This window comes from Macaca nemestrina, chromosome 8 (assembly GCF_043159975.1).
Source record: "Macaca nemestrina isolate mMacNem1 chromosome 8, mMacNem.hap1, whole genome shotgun sequence".
Classification (NCBI taxonomy): domain Eukaryota; kingdom Metazoa; phylum Chordata; class Mammalia; order Primates; family Cercopithecidae; genus Macaca; species Macaca nemestrina.
In genome coordinates this window covers 131,420,784-131,444,064 of record NC_092132.1, presented here as the reverse complement: position 1 = coordinate 131,444,064, position 23,281 = coordinate 131,420,784, and the positions used below count along the sequence as shown (strand labels likewise).

Here is a 23,281-nt window from a genome sequence, read left to right as displayed (position 1 = left end):
TAACAATAGTAATTTAACACATGTATATGTGGATGAATGTGCACAAAATATAGCAGATAACCCTTTAGAAAATGTATTTACAAGAGCATTCATTTCATAAGGGTTACAGAACACATAATATACAAAGAAACAGCCTTAGTAAGAAATAGAAATAATCGGGGTGGAGTCGGGGGGAGAGAGCATTATGAAAAACAGCACATTGTATTACAATTGTTCTACTATTTCCCTACTAATGTGGGAAGTCCCTTAGAGCAGGTACTGCATATTTTAATCTTGGCATACATTTTGCCTGGTACATAATCAATTCTCACTAAGTACTTGTAAAATCATTGTATGCAGGAGGTAATAAACATTTTCTGTTATTGTTACTCCTCGTTAGATAACTCATTCCTGGCTGGGCACGGTAGTTCATGCCTATAATCCCAGCACTTTGGGAGGCTGAGGCAAGTGGATTGCTTGAGTTCAGGAGTTCAAGACCAGCCTGGGCAATACAACAAAATATTGTTCCTACAAAAAATGCAAAAATTAGCTAGGTGTGGTGGCCTGTGCCTGTAATTCTAGCTACTCAGGAGGGTGAGGTGGGAGGATCTCTTGAGTCCAGGAGGTTGAGGCTGCAATGAACCATGATTGTACCACTACACTCCAGCCTGGGCAACACACTGAGATCCTGTCTCAAAAAAACAAAAACAAAAAAACCTCATTCTTCTAGGTAGAGTTTCTGCCTTCACAGCGGTTTTTAATGCTGATTCATAATAGAATCTCTTTTAGGGAGCTGTGAAATATATGCTGGGTCTACAGAAAAGATTGTTGACATGAGTGGAAGATAAGGCATTTCAGCATACATATGATAACTATAAAAGAAGAACCAAATGGAAATTTTAGAACTGAAAATTCCACTCTCTGAAATGAAAAATATATTTGGATTTTCTTAAGAGAGATTGAACAGGGCTGGGTGCAGTGGCTCACGCCTGTAATCCCAGCACTTTGAGAGGCTGAGGACGGGTGGATCACCTGAGGTCAGGAGTTCAAGACCAGCCTGGCCAACATGGCAAAACCCCGTCTCTACTAAAAATACAAAAAATTAGCCAGGTGTGGTGGCAGATGCCTGTAATCACAGCTACTCGGGAGCCTGAGGCAGGAGAATCGCCTGAACCCAGGAGGTGGAGGTTGCAGTGAGCCGAGATCATGCCACTGCACTCCAGCCTGGGCAACAAGAGCAAACACTCCGTTTCAAAAAAAAAAAAAAAAAAGAGAGAGAGAGAGAGCAATTGAACATTACAGAAGAATGAGTGAACTTGAAAAGAGATCAGTGGAAACTATTCCATCTGAAGTACAAGGGAAAATGGGACTGAAAGAAAACAAGGAAGTGAGTCTCAGTGACCTGTAGTAGAATATCATGCACTACACATGGAACCAGGGACCGAGAAGAAATGGCTGGAAAAGATGAGGAAAAAAGTGGTTGATCTATTCTCAAATGTAGTGAAAAAAACATCAACTTACACATTCAAAAAGCTCATAAACCCCTCAGAAAAATAAATGTAAAGAAAACCCTACCTGGATACATCATAGTCAATCATATAGAGTAAATTTTATGCATTCACAGGGAACAGAGATATGAATGACAGCTGACTCAAAACAACGGAAGCTCAGGATGTGTGAAGTGGTGAAAGAAAGCTGTTGACTTGTTATTCACACCCAGTGAAAATATCCTTTAAAAACAAAGGAGAAAGGAATAAGTTGTGAGAGATTGTATTTTCCAAATTTGGCCACAACAATAAATGTAACCAGAATAAACAAACCAATTAAAAGGAAGTTTCCCCAACTGGAAAAAAAGCAAGTTGAAATTATAAACTACCTAAAATATACGCACCTTAAATATAAAGCTTCAGATAGATTGAAAGTAAAAGATGGGGAAATATACAAAACACAACTATTAAGCGTGAGAAAGCTAGTGTGGCTTTCTTAATGTCAAAGAAGGTAGATTCAAGATAGGGCATATTAGCAAAAATAAGGAGGGATGTATAATGACAAGAGGGTCAATTCATCAGAGTGACGTAACACTAAAAAAATGTATGCACCTAACATGGATGCAAAGAGGGGAACAACAGACACTGGAGCCTACTTAAGGGTAGAAAGTGGGAGGAGGGAGAGTATCAGAAAAAATAACTATTAGGTACTTAGGCTTAGTACCTGGGTGATGAAATAATCTGTACAACAAACCCCCATGACACAAGTTTACCTGTATGATAAACTTGCACAGGTACCCCTGAACCTAAACTAAAAGTTTAAAAACATATTAAAAATATACGTGTACCTAATAACAGAGCTTCAAAGATTTGCGGCAGAAATGGACAGAATTAGTGAGAGAAATAAATGCATGATCATAGCTAGAGATTTTTAACATCCCTTGCTGAACAACTGATAGAATTAGTAAAAAAAAAAAATCAACAAAGTCATAATCTGAAACAATTATCAACCACCTTGAGCTAATAAACATTTATAGAGTACTATACTCAACAACTGTAGAATGTTGATTCGTTTTGAGTGCATATGTTCACTAAGGTAGACCCTATTCTGGACCTTAAAAACATTCCTGATAAATTTAAAAGAATTGAAATTGTACAGAATATATTATTTAGGTTGCAGAAGAATTGAATTAGAGCAACAAGAATAAGATATATAGAAAAGACTTCCATATTTGCAATTTAAACAACCATGGGCCAGAGAAGAAACTATGTGGAAATCAGAAATATTTCAAACTAAATGATAATGCAAAATATCAAAATTTATAAGATGTAACTACAGAACAGAGATTATGAGTGCTTATATTAGTAAAGAAAAAAAAAAAGAAAACAATGATCCAGGTTTCCACTTAAAAGCTGGAGAAAGAAGAACAATATAAACCCAGAATAAGTATAAGAAAGGCATGGCCGGGCGCGGTGACTCATGCTTGTAATCCCAGCACTTTGGGAGGCCGAGGCGGGTGGATCACAAGGTCAGGAGATTGAGACCATCCTGGCTAAGGCGGTGAAACCCCGTCTCTACTAAAAATACAAAAAATTAGCTGGGTGTGGTGGTGGGTGCCTGTAGTCTCAGCTACTCAGGAGGCTGAGGCAGGAGAATGGCCTGAACCCGGGAGGCGGAGCTTGCAGTGAGGTGAGATGCACCACTGTACTCCAGCCTGGATAACAGAGCGAGACTCTGTCTAAAAAAAAAAAAAAAAAAGGCAATAATCAGGAGAGGAAATCTATAGGAAACAGGAAAACTCTGAAAACAATAAAGACAATTAACACAGCATAGCTATTTGAAAAGAATAGTAACATTTATAAATCTGTGTTTCAGAAGAAAACTGTAGGATTAGATTAACCTGTGATTCCTGGGTGGCCACGAGGTCACCCATGGCATGGAGCTGCCCACAACGCCCCTTCTCAGCATGATGCATCCTGGAAGATCCAGGGCCAGGTTCCTCAGGATTGGGGAGTTGATAAGTAGAAAGGAGGACTGAAAGCAGCCCAAATGTCCCATAGAGCTGATGTTTATGGTTTCTTTGAAAAAACATAGAAATTTATCCTCCCGGTGTTAAAACTTGAAAAAGTCACGTTTGTCTTAACTGAGTTCCTTTATCAGGAAACCCACCATCAAGCTTCCCAGACAGTATCAAGGAGCTGAAACTTCCTGAGATCACTGCATCTAAACAGTGAGGTGCCAGGCCCCTCACCACCGTAATTGCCTAACCAACCACATTGCTTCCTGTTGACCAGCCTCTCTTCCTTACCTGTTCTCTAATTCCTGTTTTCCTATGTATGGTTACATTCCTTACCCCTCTCTAGTTCCTGTTTTCTCACACATGTTTACTTTCCTTGCCCCTCTCTAATTCCTGTTTTCCCACACATGGTTACATTTCTTCCCTGCTGTATACACCTTTAATTTTCCCTGGGAATACTCGTCTCAGCGATTGGCCATCTGTGCATCAAGCAGCAGGACCTAGACGGAAACTCTGGTGTTTCAGTAACAAGGACAGCTTACCTATGGACAGTTTTCATGCCTGTGGCCCTATGGGTTGCTCAGAAAGTTCACCACAACAACTAATATAAACTACATGCCAGGAAATTCATCAAAATTGCTACTACTTTTTGTCATTCCTCCATCTAAAGATGCTTCAAGCCCAACATCTAGAAATCTCAACTGACTGTCCTCTGGACTCAAAAACTGGGCTTGTATAATTTGCTCCGACCACTAACCTTTACTTTTCTTTTGTTTCCATAAACATGCCTCTTATTAAATACCTGACTGACCACACCATATAGAGGCCTAACCTAGATGAAAGACCACCTATAACATCACCTCCTGAAATGAGATACAACTGCCTAACTGGATAAAAGTCTTCTCGTGACTAAGAGACTTACTCAATAAGATATGGGGCAATATATTTAGACTTACGTCCTGCCTGTTCCAATTTATGTTCCTGTTTTCCTTTATAAGTCTCTTGCCACTCAGTTACTAACCTGATTCTTCTCTCCACAGCCATCCACTCGACTTTTAATACATGCAACTTCTCGGGAAGTTCCAGACGAGGAAAATGAAGGGGTTAAAATATGCTATTTTAGCATATTGACTATTTAAGTTAAAGATACTTGAAAAACAGCAAGTGTGAAAAGATCATGCCCTGCGAGTGGGACAAGGGAACTTTTCCCATTTCATAAAGACACCAGCTACTGGGTTTAGGGCCCAAACTTATCCAATATGACCTCTTCTTAAGCAATTATATCTGCAAAGAACCCGTTTCTGAATAAGATCACATTCACAGGTACCAGAGGGTAGGGCTTCAAAATATGCTTCGGGCGGACACATTCAACCCATAAAAGCATACCAAAAAAATATGGTCTACGTACAGGGAAAGAAGAAATTGACAGATACTTCGGGAAGCTCAGACATTGGACTTTTTGGGCAAATGCTTTAAATCAACAATTTTAAATATGCTCAAATATTTAAAGGAAGTGTGTGTGTGTGTGTGTGTGTGTGTATTCTAGAAGATTGCGGAGGATTAAAACAGTAGCTTGCAGCCCATGGCTTCCAGGGTGAGGCTGAGGAACCCATGGGCAAGGGCTGGAGGGAAATATTCTAGGGAAACCCAGAGGAGCACCTACACCTTTCCTTTGGGGAAACATTGATGCATCTATACATATGTATACTTACCTGTAGGAACATATAGAGAGTATCCATAAAGAGATAAGAGTTATTAAAAGGTCCCCAGTGGAAATCCTGGGGCAAAAAAATTAAAGTAGCTGAAGTAAACAATACAGCAGAGGAATTCCACAGCAGATTTGATCAGGCAGAAGAAAGAATCCGCTAATTTGAAGGCAGGAGAAAAGAACAGGCCAGACAGCCTCTACGGTGTGCACGGAGGGCAGGAACTGCTTCACAAAAGCAGACCTTCCCTTGCTTGTCTTTTCTCACACTAGAGAAAGCAGTAGGTGATCCTGTCTTTGAAGAGTGTGTTGTTAACATCAAGCATAAGAAGAAGGCAATTAGGGGTGAAATCCTGAGGTATGTATGAGTTAATGACTAAATTAACTATGGAAACTTACATAAAAAAAGTATAGAGGCTTTGTTTGTTTTTGTTTTTGCCCCTGTCCTCGCATTCTCCTCTGAAACAGCTCTGAGTAAACACAGGCTGTGTTCTTGCTGTGACTCGCACCTCCCTGCCTTCTCTTCCTTCAGGCTTGCTGAAGTGGGTGGGGAGTTGTTTCCTGCCTCTGACTCCCTAGAATTTAAAGTGACAGAGTCTTGGGGACTGGAATCCAGCACCTCCTTCTGCCCCTCCCTGTGGGGACAGGGACACCAGCACTGGTCTGACTCACCCACAGCCTCCCACCGGGGTTCTCTGGTTGCACCTGGGGCTACTGAGTGCTGCAGCCCAACTCTGATGGAGCTGTCAGGGAAGGGGCAGTAGGTCCCTGAGTGGTGAACTGGCCCTGGTTGCTGGGGAGGTCCTGGTTCTGGGGAAGTCCCATGGTCCCTCTCCTGTGGCTTCCTCCAACCCTGAGCGGACCTCGACTTTTTCTCCTTCAACCCTTCCTGCATCCTCATCGGGGGCCCACGTGTGCTCAGCCCTGGAAGCACGTGGGAGACCCATTTCCCGCTCCCCTTGCCCTGGAGGACCTGCTCTCCCTCTCGCCCACAGCTCCTGGGAGGCCCAGGCGTGCCCCCCACTGTTCACCTTCCTCAGAGGAGAGGTGAGGCTGCTCTGTGCTCCCCACTGCTTCCCTCCTGCCCTGACCATGAGCTCCTCAGCCTCACTTGGAGCCCTGGGCTGTGAGCTATGGTTTGAATCCTCCACAATCCTCCAGTCACATCTTTCCTCCTCTTAGAGTTGACCATGCTTTTCGTCCTGCTCAATTCTCCCTTTTTTTTCTTCCCTTTTCCTCCAAGACAACACCAGGTAGGGCTCTACGTGTGACCCTTCATTATAGGCGATCTTTGTTCTTCATTTTTCCTGACATTTGGCCTCTACCCCAAGTCCCCCAAAACATACAGTTAATAAAATTCTGTGAGACCCCCTCTAAAGATGAAGAGGATGGTCTGTGTTCTTGAGATGGGCAAAAGTGAGAGTTCAGTGTCATGCTCCACCCAAATACTAGCCCCTCTCCCCAAAACCTCAATCACCATTATGCTGAGGGCAAAGAAGTTCTGAATATTTGTGAATACATCTTTGGCCAGATTTCTAATCACCTTCATTAGGTGGCTTCCTAGAAGAAGTAGAATATCTCACACACACACACACATACATACACACACACACACACACAGAGCTCTGATTCCTACCAACAGTGCATCACTTTAGATCTGACGTCACTGCTCTTTGGTTTTCACTTCTGCTAACTAGGAAATAATTAATTGACCTCGATATGCATTTCTCTGCTTATTGACTTGTGTTTCATGTATTGATGTGTTGTTTGAATTTCTTTGTTCAAGCTGATTTTTTTAGGATTTGTGTATTGTCTAGGAAGACAGACTCCATGCTTCCCAAATACTAATAACAAATTTCTAGTCCTTTTATTTTGCCTTTTCTTTTTGTCTTAGATTTTAATGTACAGAAGTTTTAAATTTTAAGTAGTTGAATCCTTAGTTATACTTATTTTTTTCATGGTCATAAGCTTAGAAAGTCCTTTGCCGAACATAAAATAAGAGGACTTCTCTAATTTCTTAGGGAGATTTTTATTAAATGATTAGATTTGTAGCATATAGTGGTATAAAATAAGGTGAAATCTAATTTCTTAGGGAGGTTTTATTAAATGATTAGATTTGTAGCATATCATTGTGTAAAGTACATGGACATTATTTTTGATATAGAAAGTGTGGTGTTACCCTTCATTGTTCTGAGTTACTTTCATCTGTCCGACTCCAGTGAGTCACTGATTATTCCCTTTCTCTGAACCTTGTGGTTTATGGTGTTTATAGAAGCTTCATTCCATAGCACGAAGTCATCAATCATTAATCTCGGGTGATTAATCCTCAGGCATTTCCCTGCTCTGAGCAGAGGGGTGTGGTAGTGTTGAAAGTTGCAGTGCTCTGATCACGTGGTTGGTTCCACTGGCAACCGGCCACTCTCATCCAAGAGCTACCTCATCAGTATCAACTCAGGAATGCTGGAAGTCATTTTACGAATAAAAAATAAAGCCCCTCTCACCACAATTACTCAAGAAACTTCAATGCTTTAAAGCTTTGTTCCCAGAGCCAGGAGCAGAGAAAATACAGATGTTCCTTATTATATCCCAGCCATGAATACCACGAGAGAGGATCACTGGGGCTGTTTCAGAAGCTGCTTACCATGGGCTCCACGTGCACTCAGGGGAGAGGCCATGGTCAGAAGGAAAAAGAGAGGATAAGGAGTGTGATTGATGGCAAGTGTTTGCTAAGGTGGGAGTAGCTGGACCCTCTCTCTTCTGGTGGTTCCTGAATCAGTTCTAGCACTACATACTGGAGTCTGGATTGGTTGGTTGAGGAACCTGGTCTCTCTGCAATCGTTAGATTTCTGCAATAAAGATTTAGCATAAATACCTTGTATAGAAGAAAAGAAAAATTTAAAAATTATATTTAATTATGTTTTGAGGCATTCATGAAATATTTGAAGAGATTACACCACCACCACCCATACTGACATCAGCTAACCCCTGGAAATTAATGGAGGAATGTGTTAGGAAAAAATATTTTGCCAGGGATCCATCTGACATTGGCCTGACCACCTGAGCTCAGACATTGGTCCCACTCATTAACAGATCTAAGAAACATGAGGTACCAGCCCTATACCGAAAACCCTGAGTGCTATGGGCTCAGACAAAAAGGCAAAGTTCTAGCTGAGAGAATATTAACAAATTCAGTGAGCAATATGTTCATAGCTCAAGACACTTCTGCGAACAGATGTGTGGATTTTCTTCACCCTGATCAATTCTCCCACACCAGATGAGTGCCCATAATTCAATTCACTTCTGACACTAATCAGAGGTAGTGCCAACCCCACAGGGTAAAGATTCAGTCCCACAAGACTCCCCCCACTTCAGGGGCAAATCACAAGTAGAGAGTCTGTGTCCCCATCCATATTTCATCTTGAATTGGCTCTGTGTCCCACCAAAATCTCCTTTCGAATTGTAATCCCCCTGGGTCAGGGGAGGGATCTGGTGGGAGATGTCTAGATCATGGGGGTAGTTCCCTCATGCTCTTCTCATAATAGTGAGTATGTTCTCTGATGGTTTTATAAGGGTTATGGCAGTTCCTCCTTCACTCTCTTCTCTCCCTCCTGCCACCTTGTGAAGAAGGTGCCTGCTTCCCCATCGCCTTCCACCATGATTGTGAGTTTCCTGAGGCCTCCCCAGCCATGGTGAACTATGAGTCAATTAAACCTCTTTCCCTTATAAATTACCCAGTCTCAGGCAGTTCTTTATAGCAGAGTGAGAACGGACTACAACAGGGTCCCTAAGTCATCCACACCTTGCGTCTGACTTGGCTACTGATATACAATAGTGTTTGGTGACCCTAAATGTCTAAAAATGGTGTAACTTATGACAGGTGATCAGCCCACAGTGAAATTGCTGACCCCTCCGAGTGAGAAGCGTATGTGTGGTGGACTGAGGTGATGAGAGGACCTGCTGTGGACAGGTACCCCCTAGACCAGACAAGAAAGTGAAGCCAGAAGGCAGCTGAGATCTTGGCTACAGACAAGCCTGCAGAGGGCCATAAAAACCACAAAGACTCTGACCATAGCCAAGCAGCTGCCGCAGCTCTGTCCGTGAGAACTCTGAGGCCTCTTTTCCATGGGCTATGGAAGAAGAACAGCGACCCCCCACCCTGGTCCATGTTCTGAGGAAACCCGGACCTGCCAGTGTGTCAGTCAGTGTCCTGGTCTCCTGAGATGCTCACTGTGGTCCCTTCCCCACCGTCTCATCACTGCCTGTGTGTGTTGACTATATTCGCATGAGTGTTTATGTGCAAAAGCCACACAATAAAATGTGAATTTGCGGCAGGAAATTAAGGAACCGGAGAGACCGATCAAGGTGTAGGAGAGTTTTTATTTTAGGTGTACACCGGCTCAGCAGACATGTGTCCTGAAAGTCTGAGCACCAGACAAAGAAAGCAGTCACCTTTTAAGCAGTTTGTGGCAGGAGTTATGTGATGCAGGAAGCAGACTTACAGAAGGGAGAATAAAGGCAGTTAATTATCATGTAACATTCTTTAGCTTACATTTTGGGAAAGCATGTCTTATAACTTATGCTTATTTACCTTGTGACCTTGCAGCTGCACAGTAAGAGAAACAGAAACTACAAGGTATGTGGGAAAGAAATAAGGTTAATGTCTCACAGTCTTTACAGAAAGGCAGTTAATATTCTTTCTTAGCTCTTACTTTGGGGGGGTGGTCACTAATGCCCATAACAGCTTTACTTTTTCTATTTTCTTCATTTTATAAGAACAATTAATATCTTTTAATTTTTCCACTTCAAATTCATAAGAATTTCATTGGTCATTGAGTCATCGTGAAACCTTCTGGTCCCCCCACAACTAGGCTAACTGGAACCCAACATGAGAGCCACCAACTGGAAGTTGCCATGATCCCCTTCTCAGGTTTCATCATTCACTAGGCTGGCTCACAGAAGCCAGAACACACTTGCTATTGCCAATTTATTACAGAGGATATTTTCAATGATATCAATCAACAGCCAGATGAAGAGATACACAGGGTCAGGGTTGTGAGGGTGCCCAGTGCAGGAGCTCTGTCCCTGTGGAATTAGGGCATGCCACCCTCCCAACATGTGGATGGGTACTTGTTCACAAACCCAGAGGCTCTCTGAACTTTGTCCTTTTAAGCTTCTTTGGAGGCTTTATCGCTCAAGCTTGAGTGATTGTATCATTGACCTTTGGCGATCACTTCAACATTCAGCCCCTCTTCTCTCACCAGAGGCTGGGACAGGAGGAGGGCATTTGCAGCTTCCACCAGGTAAGCAAAACCCAAGCAAAACTTCAGCAGGGGCTGAAGGTTCAACCCTCTAATCATAGGCCTGTTCCCGCTCCCAAGGCTGTCCAGGAACCCCTAGCCATCAGTCGCCTCACTGGTGTACAAAGAGACATTGATCACTTCAGAGATTCCAAGGATTTCAGGAGCTTTGTGTCAGGAAACAGGGGCTGAGATCAAATATGTATCTCTCATTATTTCACGGTTCACAACCAGGTCTCTGGACTCCCTTACAGCAAAACGATATGCAACTCAAAAGGTACTGGTAGGTTATTAGTCCTCCTCAGTCATTGATAATTAGTCCAGTCCATCATCATGTTATATGAAAATGTCTCCTAGGATGAGGCCACTCGGGTTTGCAGGCCTCCATTCCCTCTGTCAGTTCCTAAAGGCAGGACAGGTCTCAGCAAACACGGAGCTCCCCCCTCCCAGATATCTGGATAATTGAGCTAAGAGACAATGTCATCTCCTTCTCAGTATTACTGTAATATAAGATTTCCCTCATTACATAAACCATGTATTCATTCGTTTACTCTCAGCAACTCCTCCTCCTGGTTTTCATTTCTACTCAAACTTTTCTACTTTGGAAAAAACTGTGATGAGTTGGCAGCAATACTAGTGTAACAAGCGTGTCCCCTCAGTGCACATCCATTCATACAGGGCAGGGTTACACAGGTGCAGAACTAGTGGGCTATTTTTCCAATAGGCAATACATTAGTCCATTGTGTGTTGCTATAAAGGAATATCTGAGGCTGGGTCATCTGTAAAGAAAAGAGGTTTATTTGGCTCACGGTCCTGCAGGCTGCATGAGCATGGCACCTGCATCTGTGCAGCTTCTGGTGAGGGCCTCAGGGAGCTTCCAATCATGGAAGAAGGCAAAGGGGGAGCCAGCACATCACGTGGTGAGAGGGAGCAAGAGAGAGAGGTGAGAGGTCCCAGACTCCTTTAAACAACCAGCTCTCCAGTGAACTAACAGAGTGAGAACTCACTCATTACGGTGGAAAGGGCAGTGAGCCATTCGTGAGGTTCTTCCCCCATGATGCAAACACCTTCACCAGGCCCATACCAACCTCAGGGATCACGTTTCAATATGGCATTCGGAGGGGACACACATCCAAACTATATCAGGCTATGTAGCTGCATTTACTGTTAGCCCCAATTTTGCAGGACTGGGGTCCCATCAGGTCCATAAGAAAATTGACAGAAAAGTCTAAACACACAGTCTGTTCCTGGCTTAGGAGTTGTCACTGCTTCCAGCATTTATAGTTGTAGCCCTGGCCCTGTGGCCAATGTACCAGGTGGCGGATGGGGAGAAGGGGAACGTTGAGGTTACACAGAGAAGAAACACAAAAATGACAGTCACTGGCCGGGCATGGTGGCTCACGCCTGTAATCTTAGCACTTGTGGGAGGCCAAGGCAGGTAGATCACCTGAGGTCAGGAGTTTGAGACCACCCTGACCAACTTGTTGGAACCCCATCTCCGCTAAAAATATAAAAATTAGCTGGGCGTGATGGCGGGAGGCTAAGGCAGGGGAATCACTTGAACCTGGGAGGTGGAGTTTGCAGTGAGCCAAGATCGTGCCATTGCACTCCAGCCTGGGCAACAGAGCGAGACTGTGTCTCAAAAAAAAACCACCACCACCACCACCAACAACAACAACAAAATGCCAGTCATTATACTAGCACCCTCCCTACCCCCTCATCCCCAGATCCACTGGAAAAATGGAGGAAAGTCTGGTGGGGACACTCCTTTAGCCCACTCGTGTGGAGTAGCGGCACACACCGGTGAAGGCGTTGAAGCCAGCCCTTCATGCCTTTATCTCCCCCCATTTTAGACAATCAATGTTTCAGTTGACTGTTCCGCTTCCCTATCAAATTATTACTCTAAGGAGGATATCTCGCTGCCCATTGCAAAACATTATGCGCTGAACGGCATGTTTCTTGGTCCAAGGAAGTGAGGCTTAGTGGTCCAAGCTAGAATAATACCTTATTTCAGTTCTTTTATATTAATAGCACTCTGGGCATTTGCAGCCTCCACCAGGTAAGCAAAAGACAATCCACAGTCAGTTTCTGTTCCCGTGGAGACTCACCTGTACCCCCCAGGACCCTGCCCTCAGTCTCACTTTCCAAGAATGTTCAGGGCCTCCCCATCAGGGAATCTGCCTCATAACCATAGGCAGTCTGTGTCTCTCCCGCTGGCAGACAGAACAGCGCTTATTGGCGTTATGCTCTGAGAGACAGCAAGAGAAATGTGTTTCGATTCAGCCCATCTCTGCATCGCTGTGGTTCCCCCATATCCACTCATTTTATTTAATGGCCTCTCATGACCACCTCAGGGGAGTACATGGTGGTATCTCTTGCTGATTGCAATGACTTTCCAATCCTGAGGCAGGGTCTACTGAGCAGTATGGATGTGTCCTACTTTAACGCACTCCTCAAGTCCCCCTAGAGATTGCCATAGGGTCGGGGCTCATATGGACATCCCTTCAATAGGCCAGTTTTCCATTACTCTTAGAAACAATGGAGAATGTAGAGACAAATATCCAAATTTAATATACTTTATTTGGAAAGCAAGAATTGCAATGCTTGGCATACACAAAGACCAACTTGTCTTGGGTATGTCTAAAGACCAAAAGAAGTTTAGAGGTTTTTTTTTTAAAGGAGAAGTTCTGGCCGGGTGCGGGGGCTCATGCCTGTAATCCCAACACTTTGGGAGGCTGAGGCAAGTGGATCACGAGGTCAGGAGATCAAGACCATCCTGGCTAACACGGTGAAACCCCATCTCTACTAAAAATACAAAAAAATTAGCCGGGCGTGGTGGCAGGCGCCTGTAGCCCCAGCTACTTGGGAGGCTGAGGCAGGAGAATGGCATCAACCCAGGAGGCAGAGCTTGCAGTGAGCCGAGATCGTGCCACTCCACTCCAGCCTGGGCGACAGAGCAAGACTCCATCTCAAAAAAAAAAAAAAAAAGAGAAATACTAAAGTATTTTTTTTCCAGGAAGTTCACTGGTGCTGTCAAATTTGAAGAAGTGGCAGGCTCTGACTGGTGAGTGATTGTAGTAGGTCAAGCTGGTCTTAGAGCAGCAGCAGGTTGTGTCAATAGATATTAGATAGAACTATTAATAGTTTCAGGTTACGGCTACCAGGCTTACAGAAAATTGCAGTTTGGGGGTAATACAGTGATTTTTTTTTTCCCCATGACCTCTTGACTCTGTTTTACTTGACATTTAGAATGACCCAATTTGTGCGATCAACTTTCACATTCTCCTTCCCAACTCTATGACCGGGACGTTGACGACTGTCCATGAGCCAGAAAAAAATCCAAGTACAGGGGCTTTTGCTGCTGTTCAAATCTTCCATCAACACTAGGAAAACAGCATGCAATCCAACCCACCTAGCCGATTTGCCTTTGCCTTCCTCAATCAGAAGGGTGGCCTTCCAAATAGGATGTTGTCCATTCACCTAGGAACGACAGTCTATAAACTAAGTAGCTCTTGGTCAGTCAGTAAAGAGCTGTGTATAGGGAAGTGTCCAAGTGACCCTAGAATCCAGCAGCTCCTCATCCAGTTCTAGAGTCAGTCTGAGAGGAACAGAGGCTCCCTGCTCATGAGTGTCTCCTCTTTGCCTTCCTCAGGCACCAGGATGCCATATAAACGATTTCCATTTTGTAATAGAACTCTTCTGGGACTGCCCTCCCCGTTACAGCTTTTCCAAGATCACTGAAGACATCACGAGTTTTTCAGGTTTCAAGATTATTTTATGTCCTTCAGTCACGGGGGAGCTTCAGTTAGTGTTCCATCACAAGCTGGTAAGAGCCTCTCAAATGGAAACTTTATAGTCTAAAGGCCCAGTTCCCGGGAGGTGCTCACAGCCTTTTGCTATTAGCCCTAGTCAGTGTCCCACATAGGGCACAGAGAATGCATCGTTACCTGCAATCTGGTTTCTAGTCTACACTGTGTGGTTCACCCTCCAGGAGCAAGGGGCCTGAGGTGCGCTAAAGACTTTCCTGCAGGCTTTGGTGGCTCTGTGTTAATGCTGTCAGTCTTCCTGAAGTCCCTGTCCTCTCACCTCCTGCCTGGATCTGCACCCAGCACACATTCCTGACCCCACGCATTTCTCAGTGCCTGGGACCTGGCACACATTTCTGACCCTAACTCAGTGCCTGGGGCCTGGCAGGTGCCCAGGGTGCTCCATCGCTCAAATCCAAGCCTGTGGAGAGGATGACATTTCATTCCCAGGTTTCTGATGAACAGAAAAAATCTTGTTTCTATAGTGCTATCCTCTTCTATCCACCATGTGAGGGGTCAGGAGCCAACTGACCCCAAGGGTCTAGGAGTCGTGCCATTGACCTGAGTGCCTAGGCTCACCAGCTGGCACCCTTCAATACCACACATTGGGTCTGTCCTCACAGCGGCAGTGTGCTTAACTGGATGGGGAGGTAAGTGGCCCAAGGTCAGACAGTTGGACCTGGGTAGACACTAGACTTGGGGGCAGGCTTTGGAAGACACTCCCCTGGACCTCCTCTCTCCATGGGGCCTCAGTACTAGAGCCCTCAAGGTTGGTCAGGGAGTGTCTGTGTCTCCACCATGCAAAGGGTGCCAGGCTGTGGCTAGGGATGCCCCCGGGATTCCTCTCCCTCCTACCTGCTCCTCAGCCTCTGTATGTGCCTATCATGGCCCCTGTGTCCTTCATTCTGTCCACTCATATGTTCGCTGGGCCCCTCCTTGGTGCCAGGCACCCGCTACTGAGGGGTGCCAAGACCCTGCCAGAGAAGCTTGGTGCTGGGTCACAGCAGCAAAGGGACTGGAGGCAGTGGCATAAGTGTAGTGGTCAGTGAGGCCACTGTAGGAGGAGGGAGTGGGAGCGGAAGCTAAGAGTGGACTGAAGTGCTTAGGCCAGGAGGTAGTTCAGGGTTTAAGAAGAGGAGAGACAGGCTTCGCTGGGAGGGAGGAGGCTCAGGAGGGGCCTCCAGTACCTCCTCTGAACCTCACTACCCAGACTACAGCAGGGCAGTGGGCAGCACCTCTGCTCCTTCCCCTTTTGCTGGCCACAGCCTGGACAGGACCCAGAATCAAACCACAGGCCCAGGGTCACCGCTGCCGGTAAGAACTAGTTCCTGTCCGTCCACGCAGCCACCCCCACAACTGGGGCCTTCCTGGAGGTGCTAGGGGAGGCCATGGCCCTTTTCTGAGTGCTTGGAAGTGACTCCTGGAAGTGACAAGTGACCACGCCTTTTTCCCGCGGGTATAAAAGCAGAGGCGCACTCCGATTCTGGCAGTGCAGCTGTGGGAACCTCTCCAGGCACACGAACCCTGTGAACGATTTCTGATCGATTTTTGGGCATTTGACCAGAGGTGCAGGGGATGAGGAGCGCTTCCTACCGCTAGGGGACTTTGGGGGCAGAGCGCCCCGGCCGCCTGAAGGCCGGGGCAAGGTGCGACCCAGGACCCAGGACGGCGTCGGGAACCAGACCGTGGCCCGGATCCCCAAGACCCTAAAGTTCGTCGTCGTCATCGTCGCGGTCCTGCCGCCGGTGAGTCCCCGCCGCGGTCCCTGGCAGGAGAAGAGCGCACCTGGAGAGGGGTACGGGAGACAGGGGAACACGATGGGGCAGGGAGACAGGGGAACACGGAGCGGGTGCCTGGCTCTGGTCACCTGCGGCCGGGCATGTCCAGGCAGGACGAACCCGTCTTCGGAGTCAGGGGAAGAACTGGGTCCCCGGGCCGGGCAGGAGGGAGCAGAGAGCGCGCTCTCCCTGGCTGTCCGGTGCCCGCGAATGGAGGGAAGTTGCAGAATCGAGAGAGGGAGGGAATCAAGGTGGAAACTATGGAGTGAACCTCCGGAAGACACAGAGCGGTTGCCTCTCTCATTAATTAATTAGTTAGTTAATAGAATTAACCCCATGTTTACATTCTTAAACGTGTTCCTTGGAGACGGGTTTAACCAACAGCCAGTGAAAAAACTTTCCAACGCTGTCTTTTACAATTTTCATTTCCTCTGCCCTGAAAGTGGAAGGAAGCAGTTAACGAACGTGCTTGCAGTTAGTATCTTGCACTGTCACCCGTGTGTCCCCTCTGCATCCCACAGGCAGGACCGGGGGCTCGCGCTTTCCTTCAGCGGTCCTGCCACTGGTGAGTCCTCGCCGCGGTGTAAAGTTCTCATTGTGAGTTGACTTTGTAAACTGAGATTGGTAGTAGTGTGAGTGCAAGGACATATGTATAAAATGTGCAGACTTCTAGGTCTCTTTCAGATTGATTGAGGTTTTTGCTAACAGCCCTTTTTAGGATTCCTTACATTATTAAAAAAAAAAAATGCCAAAGCAAGATTACAGGAACTATGAGAGTTTGCATGTTGTCTTTCTACAAATTAATGCTAAATTTAGAAAAGCAGTAATATTTTGACCTCTCAAAAATTACACAACTGACTTTTAAAATAGTTTACAGTGGATGAACTTACCTGAGACAACTAAAAGAATGGCTGTGTCAGGACAGTGGCCCTGAAGAGAGAATGTGTGGATGACCAGTGTAGACAAGGCCAGCAACATGAATTTCACAGTTTTGGGAATGTGAACTCTATATGTCCCAAAGGAGGCTTTGATCCTTCAGTCTTGCCTTAATTAAATGCATTTCAATGCACAATTGCTTTTTAAAATTTTGGAGCTAACACAAAGCACATTAAATGTTTTATGGCAGTACATTCAGATTGATTTTCTTTTAAACAAGGGTATTATATTTTACTGCATAGGTGAGCCACATTTTAATTCACTGTTGCTGCCTAGGGGCAGCTGGTTAGATCCCATCCTGACTTTGCCTTTGCTAATTCCAACAGCGTTGTACTAAATACCCTTGTATGTATCGTGTGTCCACGTATCTATGCGAACCAGCTTATTGGGCAACTCCTTACAAGTTGAATTCTACTTCTCTACTTCTCCTTCTGTGCGATAAATGACTTCAGAAGTTTCTTTAAATGTTCACAAATTTTCCTCCAAAGAAACCATTGAACCCAGCTTACGGTCACACGTAGTCCACAGATGTGCCTGTGCCCCTACACCCTTGCTACACTTAGCTTTCATTCGTTACTAGTCTAAGATGTAAAACATGACACATCACATTGCTATGTATTTTTGTTTCTTCATGGTATTAGGAATTTTCAAGGATACAGGAGTTTTTGGTACTGGGAGTAGATGACCAGGGGATCCAGATGAGACAGTAGGGGAGGGCGGCAGGGAGGACTGGAATTCACAGCTGTGCACCTGGAAAACCGTGGTCAGTTGGGACCAGTCCCTGCCACCCACCATACCTGTGAATGGAGGTAAGGTCTCCGTCCTCAGGCTGTCAGGGTGACTTCAGATGAGCCTGGAGCTGAGCTCAGTTCCTGACACCAGGTCCTGACTCTGTCAGTGCTGGGCTGGTCCAGCCACCTGGCGTGCCAGGTCCTTCCACGCCATTCCTCTCTCTATCAAAGTAGGAATTGAGAAGTTCTGACGGCTCAGAATTCCGGACTCTCAGGATGTGAAGGACTCCTGAGATTGAAGGCTGTGAATGGCTGGGCCCTGCCTTGCTCCCCCTCTGGCTCTGTGTCTCTGGTGTGGCCCCAGCTCCTACCTGTAAAGTGAAGAGGAGATAAAAATCTTCAGCAACCCTGTGTAAACCTCAGAGGGCTGTGTTAGCAGGTGTGGGAGGACAGATCACATCCTCAGGGCTGGTGTCAGTCACTCTGGACTGGATCCCCGAGGCACCTGTCCTCCACCCAGCAGAGGGTGCACCTGCTCCTACTTGCACCTCGGTACTGGCTCCCTGAGCTTGTGGCAGAAGCTTCTAAAGACTAGGGTGGAGCGCCATGGGGAGGGGCCATGGAAGAACAGAGGAGCCAGACCTCAAGTGAGGACAGCGATGACACTGCAGGGCCACAGCCTGGTTTAACTGTTATGCTTGCAGTTGTCCTTCTGGTAGGCACATGGCCTGGGTTGCAGTTTGAAGAGTGAGCAGGAAATGTCTCTATCCAGGTGGCTGCAGACGGCTACTCACCCAGCCCCTACTGAGAGGCCACAGTTCCAGTTCTGGTCCCCTGTCCTGTATCCAGGAGTGGCAGGGCAGTGAGGCTCTAGCTTCTAGGTCAGGGATGGGGACAGTGGGGACAGTGCCATGCCCCACGCCTGTGCTGTTGGGCAGCTGGTGTCCTGCTCCCAGCCAGAGACTGCACATCTTCGTCTAGTGGATTTTCCTAACAACCCGGGGAGATGAGGGTAGGTTGTTTTCCCTGTTTCACAAGTGGCAAAATGAGATTCAGGGCTAGAGTTCTCTGAGCAGCTGCTTCTCTGATCTCTGTCCTGCCCTTGGCCTCTGGGAGCTCCTGTGGGCCCTCAGCAGAGTCCGCAGGGCTCTTGGAGCCTGTCCTTCGGCCATGAGCTGAGGCCACCACTGTGCTCACTTCATAGGCTTGGGGGGAAAGTGATTCATCCAGGAAGTAGACAGTGAGCTCTTTACTCTGGGAATACCAGTGCCTGGAGTCTGCTGAAGACAGGGAGGACAAATGAACCCCATGTGAATCCTGCTCCCCGGAGCCCACAGTGTGGTGGGAGAGGTGACACCAGGGATTATATAACTAATAGGAGGTAGCATGAGGGAGGCCTGAGATCTCACCACCCTTTGCTCCCCCTCCTCCAGAGAGACCGTGCTGGAGGGAAATCATGTCCTTGCAAGGCCATAGGATGTGGTATTGTTGGCCTGGAAGATGTGGTTTGATTATAGTCACCATTGAGGGTCATGGAGGGAAGCTAAGCTCTCCTTTAGACTTTATTTTTATTTTTATTTTTTTTCCCCTGGCTGGGCCAGAGAATTAAATTGACATAAGACAGGTCCACTGGAGACAAGCACACACATTTATTTAATGCAAGTTTTACCTGGCACGGAAGAACCAGTGAGAGTCAGTTACTTATTTACTGAATTAGACCAAGTAACTCGTGAAGAAGCAAGTAATTATGTGGGGAGCTAAAAAGATGATAGTGGATCCATTCTAACATGGTCTGCGCAGTACCCTCTTGGCCTCGACTTTTCATCCTTCAAAATAAGGAGATCGTCAGCCAGGCGCGGTGGCTCATGCCTGTAATCCCAGCACTTTGGGAGTCCAAGGCAGGCAGATCACGAGGTCAGGAGATCAAGACCATACTGGCTAACACGGTGAAACCCCGTCTCGACTGAAAATACAAAAAAAATTAGCAGAGTGTGGTGGTGGGCGCCTACAGTCCCAGTTACTGGGGAGGCTGAGGCAGGAGAATGGCAATAACCCAGGAGGCGAAGTTTGCAGTGAGCTGAGATCGCGCCACTCCACTCCAGCCTGGGAGACAGAGCGAGACTCCGTCTCAAAAAAAAAAAAAAAAAAAAAAAAAAAAAAAAAAAAAAGGAGATCATCCTATGTTTTCCAGGGGACTTTCATCCCCTGCTTTTAGGAAACACAAAAGAGGTCAAAGGATCTTCTTGCACCTGTTGTTTTTCAGTAGCCTTTAATTCATAATAGTCAATGGACCAGGGTGGGCAGGGTGTGATGGCTCACACCTGTAGTCCTCCCAAGACAGGCAGATCACCTGAGCCCAGGAGTTCAAGACCAGCCAGGGCAACATAACAAAACCCTGTCTCTACAAACAAAACAAAACAAAACAAAAACAAAAACAAAAAACAGAAAAACACAGAAAATTATGTCATGTGAAAGAATCCACACAGAATGCTTACCATCTGATTCCATTTCTTATTACAATTCAATCTATTCTGACAAAAAACAGAGGAATTATTGCTGGAGACATAGGAGCAAAGCAGAAGAGAGGATTACACTGAAGAATGAAGACATTCTGGGGGGTGGTGGACATGACATTTTCTTATCGTGGTGATAGTTTCTCAGTGTATATACACGTGTCAATCTACCAAACTGCATGCTTTAAAAATGTATACTTTGTGGCCGGGTTCGGTGACTCACGCCTGTAATCCCAGCACTTTGGGAGGCCGAGGGGGGTGGATCACGAGGTCAGGCGATCGAGACCATCCTGGCTAACATGGTGAAACCCCACCTTTACTAAAAAATACAAAAAAATTAGCCGGGCGTGGTGGCAGGCACCTGTAGTCCCGGCTACTTGGGAGGCTGAGGCAGGAGAATGGCGTGAACGCAGGAGGCGAAGCTTGGGCCACAGAGCGAGACTCTGTCTCAAAAAAAAAAAAAAAAAATTACACTTTGTTTCATATCCATTATACCTCAATAAATCTATTTTTAAAAACCTTCAACAGAATATAAACACTTGAGTGTATACTGTATTCCCTATAGCACTTGCACATAGATCATGGAACTATGTTGCATAAAAAGTCAGTATCCAATCAAAATGGAATTCTAAAAAGTAATTAACATTAAAATGTGCAAGGGAAAGAGGAGCAAAAAAATTAGACTAGACAATCGTAGCTTAAATGGTAAACTTATAGGTCTGTTTCAACTATATCAATTATTGCACTACCTGTAAATCCACTGAGCGCTACAGTGCAATGGTAGAAATGGTTGGAAGGGCAGAAAAAGCAAGCCTCAACTATATGTTGTCTATATGAGATGGGCCTTAAAAGGAAGACACAGATGCTGTCTGTTGAAAGTAAATAGATGGAAAAAGATACACCATGCAGAGTGTAAGGCCAAGAAAACTGCCGTGGCTATCTCAGTATCAGATGAAGCTGATTTTGTTAGCGGTGGACGAGATCTGAGTTACCCTACATCGAAGGCGGCGAATCCGCAGGGGTCCACAGCACCTTCAGCTCTTCCCCTCCTGAGAAGAAAGAATTGGAGTGAGGGCCGTGAGGCAGAAGGAGAGATGGAGGCAAGTTTCAGAGCAGGAGTGAAAGTTCATTAAAAAGCTTTAGAACAGGAAGGAAAGGAAGGAAGGGAAAGAAAAGAAGGGAAGTACTTGGAAGATGGCCAAGCAGATGACTTGAGAAACAGCGCACAGCCGGCCCGCCTGAGTCGGGGTTTTATAGGTTGGCATACTTCTGGGATCTTGCCTTACTTCTCCCCACTCCTGAAATCTTATTGGGAAGCTGCTGATCAGTTTCAGGTGTTTTCTATGTATTAGGAGACTCTTTTTCTGGCATCGGCTGTAACCAGTTACTACTTTAGAGACACGGTTATCAACCACCTGATGGTCGCCTAACACTGCTGGTGTCAGAAGTGGGGAGCCCTCTCCTGCCCTGCTCATACCTGTCTAGCTACCTACTGTAACAATTTTAGGACACAGAATATTATGGGAGATCAAATATCTCCCATATTTGTATGGGACCTTTGTAGTTAAAAAGGTTAACTCTTCAAGGAGTGTAATAATAACAACAAGTTGTATATGCCTAGTAATACAGCTTCAAAACACATGACGCAAAAATAGAATTAAAAAGAGATTAAATCAGCTGTTTCTCTGCACTTGGTAGCACGATCAGATGAAAACGCCAGTAAAGTGGCAAGCGACCTGCACACTGTGAACCACCTTGATTTAACTGACATTTAAAGAGCAAGATGGAACATCCACTGAACACTCATTCCTTTCTATGATCATGATACTTTCACCAAGATAGACCAGGTTCTGGGCTATAAAACACATGATATGACTCTAAACTTAATGAAACTAAACTGGAAATCAGTAACAATATTCATACAGAATTCTAAAATTTTGAAATTGAACAACACACTTCTAAAAATCTGTGGTTCAGAGAAGAGATCAAAAGGGAAGGTAAGATATTTATTTCAAAGTAAATAATAATGACAATATAATACATCAAAACTGGTAGGAAATGGCTAACAGTGCTCGGGGTGAAATATACAGCTTTCAATGTTTCTATTAAAAAATTGGGGGCTGGGGAAGTGAGTTACAGAGGAAGGGCATGCAGTTCCTTTGTGGAGTGATAAAAATATTCTAAAATTGATTATAGTGATGATTACATAGCTATGAGTATATTAAAAACTATTGAAATATAGACTTTAAATGGGTGAATTATATGAATCATCATAATTATTAACTATGGAAATTGTGTCTCACTAAAGCTGTCAAAAAAAGAAAAAACATGAAAATTATGGCCTGAGGAGCTACGTTAATCAATCATAAAATATAAGTGTAAATTTAAACCAAACAAAGTAACAGGAAGGAACATAAATCAAGGAAATAGAATACAAACCACAAAAAGAATTGACCAAACGAACTGTGTGTGGTGGCTTACGCCTGTAATCCCAGTACTTTGGGAGGCCCAGGCAGGCAGAACACTTGAGCTCAGGAGTTAGACCACTCTGGGCAACAAGGCGAAACCCTAGCTCTACAAAATATGCAAAAATTAGATAGGCATTGTGGCACACGCCTGTCTGTGGGGACTGAGGTGGCAGGACCACTGGAGCCCGGGAGGCAGAGGAGGCAAAGGTTGAAGTGAACCGAGATTACACCACTGCACTCCAACATGGAGGTCAGAGGGAGACCCTATCTCCAAATAAATAAATAAATAAATAAATAAATAAAAAGACAAAATGAAAAGTTGGTCTTCTGAAAGGATTTTAAAAAACACTCATAAACCCCTCATTAGATGAGAGGGAGTAAGAGTGTGAGAGCAGAGAAAGGAGACGCAGACATTGCCTGAACCTAGAGGGACTCCAGCCTGGGAAGGAAGGATTTGGGAAACATGGGTTAGCTTCACTGTCACCAACTACGGGACAGGCTTTGATGTGGAAGAAGGCTACGTTTTGTCTTGTTTAGATGGAGGCAGTTGAATTGAGCCCAAC

At 45.3% G+C, this 23,281-nt stretch overlaps 1 protein-coding gene across 1 annotated transcript in view; it reads left to right on the top strand.

The window, feature by feature from the left end:
• The first annotated feature begins 9,318 nt into the window (after nt 1-9,318).
• The window catches only part of LOC105482150 (TNF receptor superfamily member 10c), a 30,739-nt gene continuing 16,776 nt past the window's right edge, over nt 9,319-23,281 (top strand). Inside the window, 8 exon segments of the mRNA XM_071067440.1 lie at nt 9,319-9,387; nt 10,451-10,489; nt 12,340-12,458; nt 14,916-14,942; nt 15,046-15,061; nt 15,159-15,282; nt 15,503-15,606; nt 15,840-16,037. Coding sequence (XP_070923541.1) covers nt 9,319-9,387; nt 10,451-10,489; nt 12,340-12,458; nt 14,916-14,942; nt 15,046-15,061; nt 15,159-15,282; nt 15,503-15,606; nt 15,840-16,037 — 696 coding nt within the window.